Source organism: Protobothrops mucrosquamatus, unplaced genomic scaffold (genome assembly GCF_001527695.2).
Source record: "Protobothrops mucrosquamatus isolate PMUCROS unplaced genomic scaffold, P.Mucros_1.0 scaffold4250, whole genome shotgun sequence".
In the NCBI taxonomy this organism is placed as follows: Eukaryota; Metazoa; Chordata; class Lepidosauria; order Squamata; family Viperidae; genus Protobothrops; species Protobothrops mucrosquamatus.
The window spans coordinates 23,656-28,197 of NW_015390169.1; the positions used below are offsets into that span (position 1 = coordinate 23,656).

A 4,542-nucleotide genomic window follows, 5' to 3' on the forward strand; every position below is an offset into this window, starting at 1 on the left:
ATGTCTACCTGGAAAGAGAGGCACTACCTTTGTACGGAGAAATATACACCATGGCCGGGATTTTCTCCCCGACCCTACCACAAACTAGCGACTCAGAAGCCTCCCTACACAGATACCAAAATCAAAGTTTGCCAGAAAATCCGTTGCCCGCTGGAGGAAGCTGTCCTTTGGCACATCTGGGGCTACCACACCTGGCTGGATGTAGGGAGATTGCCCCCCGTCTACCGCTCCAGACCCGACAAGCCTTTTGACAGCAACACCTGGCGGTGGATCACTGCCCCCAGGAAGCCCTCCATGGCCGAGCCCCCGGTCCCCCCTCCTTCCCTCTTGGATGGGAACACCTACCTCAAGTTCATTGAAGGGGAAGGCCTGTTTGTGGACCTCAGGCACAAAAAGCGAGTCCTGAGCCTAACGCGGGACGAAGTGAGCAAGTGTGAGCAGCTGAAGCTGAGAAGTGAATGTCGCGCTCCACCTTTAGATGCTCAAGGAAACATTATGCCTCCCAAGGAGCTGAGGCGGTAAGATATGTTGCTTTCCTAAATATTTTCCTCCCCCAGATATGGGTAGTCCTCGACCCAAGGGTGCTTTTTTTCACGAGGCAACTGGACTTCCTTGTTTTTTCTTTGAAGACGTTTCGCTTCTCATCCCAGAAGCTTTTTCAGCTCTGACTGGATGGTGGGGAAGGGAAGGATTTATACTCCTTGCAGACAGCTGGTCATTTGCATCCTTTTGGAGAGTTGTTGAGGCCACTTGGAGGTTTGTCTGTGTCCCCGGGGTCACTTGTGTAGTGCACATGGGCGTGGAGCTCAGGTGACCTTGAAGGCACAGATAAACCCCCAAGTCCCTAACCCTATAGACAGAATTATTCCTGACCTATAGACAGAATCTTGCCAAATTAAAGCAAATGACTTGCATCATTAAAAAGGGAGTAGCTGACGGGATTCTCTTCCAACTAAACTATCTAAACCAGTGGTGGCGAACCTATGGCACGGGTGCCAGAGGTGGCACTCAGAGCCCTCTCTGTGGGCACGCGCACCGTCGCCCCAGTCCTAGGCCTTCAGCTGGGTTTTATAAAACCTTTTCGCTTTAGGCCTCCACCGCCGTGTGCAAAAAAAAAAAAAAAAGGTTCAATCAGTCAATTTCAACTTCTCGTGGGAAAAAAAAGATCTTGCAAAGTTGGAATTGATTGATTGATTGAACTTTTTAGTCCCATCCAGTCTGCTTGTTACCACTGTAGCCACGCTCACCCAATTGGCCATGCCCACCCAATGGGCCACACCCACCCAATGGGCCACACCCACCCGGCACTCGACGATGCATAAGTGGGTTTTGGGTTGCAGTTTGGGCACTCAGTCTCTAAAAGGTTCGCCATCACTGATCTAAACCTTGCAGCCCCTCCCTTCTGGGAATCCAGACTACACTCCACTACATTAGCTGCTTCACAAGCTCCCTTCAATGCTGGAGATTTTGCATGATCTGAGGAGAGCTGGGTTGTGGAGGGACCCTGCCCAGAGCTGAACATCATTTCCTTCCTGCTTTGTTCCTCCTCCATTTTCTCTTGTTCTGATTTTCCTACTTCCATCTCAGTCCGGCTGCCTACTAAAAGGGAATTCTGGTGCCTTGGGCTATTGTGATCAACCACTGTGTACGTTCTGTTCAAGCAGTTGGGTAGTGGTATTCCTGAGAGTTTCTCAGTTTCCCAGTGTCCTAGTGGAACTCTGAAAATAGAGTCCTCTCAGTGTCTAGTTGCAACGGGGGTGATCTCTCTCTCTCTCTCTCTTTGGCAGAGACTTTGGATAACTTTTATTGTCATTTTTTTCCTGTGGGCACAACGGCACACATTAAAAATGAAATTTAGTTGCTTGCTCTCAAAGTATACACATACATAACACACATTTAAAACATACGATATACAACATGTGCATAGACCTACACCCTTACATATAAGTAACATATAAATATGAATCACTGTCCATCTTGAATACATAACGGAAGGAGGAAGCTTGAGAGTTCACAAGGTTGATACTGTATGGAGCAAAACTGTGACCGAATCTGGATGTTCTGCTTTGGATACCACGGAGCCCCCTCCTCCCAGAAGGTAGCAAGTCGTGAAGAGGATGTGTAGTGTCCCAGACAATCTTGCGGACCCTACTCAAGCAACGCTTATATGCCATGTCCTGGATGGAAGGGAGGGAACTGCCAATGATCTTTTCGGTCATCCTCACCACTCTCTGCACCACCTTCCTGTCTGAAGCAGGGATGCTTCCAAACCAGACTGTGATGCTGTATGACAGGATGCTCTCAATCGTCCCCCTGTAGAAAGTGGTCAGGACAGGGGAAAGAAGATGTGCTTTTCTCATGCGACGCAGAAAATGCAGGCGCTGCTATGCCTGCTTCACCAGTGTCTCACTGTTGAGCCACCAAGCCAGCCTGCTTGTTAACTGCACACCCAGGAATTTGATGCTGGTAATCATCTCCACAGGGGAATCATTAATGCACAGAGAAGTGTGGCTGTGCCTGCCTTTTCTGAAACTGACAATGATCTCTTTGGTTTTTCCAGTGTTTAAAACTAGGCTGTTTTCCTTACACCAGTTCACCAAACCTATTGGTGAAAAGGGCTTATTTCTTCAAACCCTACTCGCATCTCAGGAGACCATCATCTCTGACACTTGATTCCTGCTTAGCTAGCCCAGCAGCGAACCGTGGCATCCCCACAGTTCGGACTGAGATATGTCAAAACTGGCTCTTGTCTCAGCTTATTCTGAAATACCGGTGGTCCTCAACGTATGGCCACCATGGAGCCCCAATTTCTACCACAGAGTGAGACATTTGTTAAGTGATTTTTGCTCGACATTACGAACTTTCTGGCAGAATCACTGCAGTTGTTAAGTTACTAACATGGTGGTTAAGTAAATCGGGCTTTCCTGTGGACATTGCTTGTCATAAAGTCGCAAAAGGGGAATCACAGGACACTAAGACGGTCATAAAGATGAACCAGTTGCCAAGCATCTTGAATTTTCATCATGGGACCCTGGGGATGCTGCAAGGGTCATAAGTGTGAAAAAATTGTCATCTGTTGCTTTTCTTCGGCGCCGTTGCACCTTCAGGCAGTCAGTAAATGAACTGTTGTAAATCGAGGATAACCTATATTTACCACGGCATCCTGAGGTCATGTGATCACCATTTGCGACCTTCTCAGCTGACTTATGACAGGCAGAGTCAAGGGGGGAGAAATTGAATTTGCTTAACAACCACTGACCCGCAATGTTTCACTTAACAACCATGGGGGAAAAAATTCGTAAAATCGAGTGCGCCTCACTTTAACAACTGGAAGTTCTGGTCCCGATTGTGCCCTTCAGTCAAGGAGTACCTTTTTTCAGTGATGTCGTAACTTTGACCAGTCACTAAACGGATGGTTTTTAAGTTGAGAACTACCTGTAGTTCTAAGTAGTCTGTAGAATGTGGTGCACGATAATGTCTTTCTTGATGCAATCTCTCGTAAACGGTAACCATTGCTGTTGTTCTCCTTATCTTTTGGGCAGGTACAACTATCTGCTTTCAGGAAAAGCGCCAGCGTCCGTCTTTGTGGAGCTACAGCCTGTCGTGCCTCCTGCTCCAGAATGTTGGAATTATCCCTGTCCAAGCCTTCAACCCCATTATGAAGACTCTGCCGCTAAGTTTGCTCTGAAGAACAACAGCCCCATTTACCAGGAGGTGGTGGGAAAATACCAGGAGCTGATGCTGTCTGGGAATCAGATATGGTCCTCCACCACTCCAGTCAGCCAAATAAACAGGAAAGCCTGAATCCTGCCCTTTTGAGCTACTTTGGAAAAGTCCAGAATTTGGGAAGTCGTAGCCCGAGCAGTCCCGAATAGCCACCAGTATCTCCCAGTGTTGTCATCCAGGGTGCATCCCCCAATGTTGTCATCCAGGGCGCGTACGTTCGTTTTATAGTTCCTTCCTTCTCCCAAGAGAGAATCCAAGGATCTATGGGAAGGTGAACATACCATGAGGGTCCTCAATAGGTCAAAGAATTGTGGGAATGGAAAGGATGCAGCATTTTTATCATGCTCGTGGTAAGAGATCCTGGTTAAGGGGCTCCCTATTGACCAAATACTTGCCCTACGGAGCAAAAACATGTTGATTAGGAAGCACAAACCATCATTGGCACAAGCTGCTTTTCTGAACTTTTCTACCAACCTTCAGTGCTGGATATAACTTGTATTCTGAATATGTTGTAAGGGGACTACTCAACATTCAGAGATCCGGTAGCCGTGGGGAGCCAGTTGAAGCCCTTTCTTCGATCTAATGAGGAACGGGAAGGTTGTTTATTTATTTATTTATTTATTTATTTATTTATTTAATTTAATTTATATACCGCCCTTCTCCCGGAGGACTCAGGGCGGTGCACAGCATATTAAAACAAATAACAATAAAATACCAGAATAAAAACCCCTCTAAAACCAAATTAAAAGCCAAATATTAGTAGCTGTGTAATAATTAAAATTATATTAAAATCATCCCTAACTAAAATCCACCCTA

General features: G+C 46.6%; 1 protein-coding gene across 1 annotated transcript; it reads left to right on the forward strand.

Annotated features, from left to right (window-relative positions):
- TEX52 (testis expressed 52) lies at positions 1-3,804 on the forward strand. The gene is made up of 2 exons (XM_015828113.1): positions 1-518; positions 3,543-3,804. Exons 1-2 carry the CDS (start codon positions 1-3, stop codon positions 3,802-3,804), a joined length of 780 nt encoding a protein of 259 aa, XP_015683599.1.
- Positions 3,805-4,542: the final 738 nt, after the last annotated feature.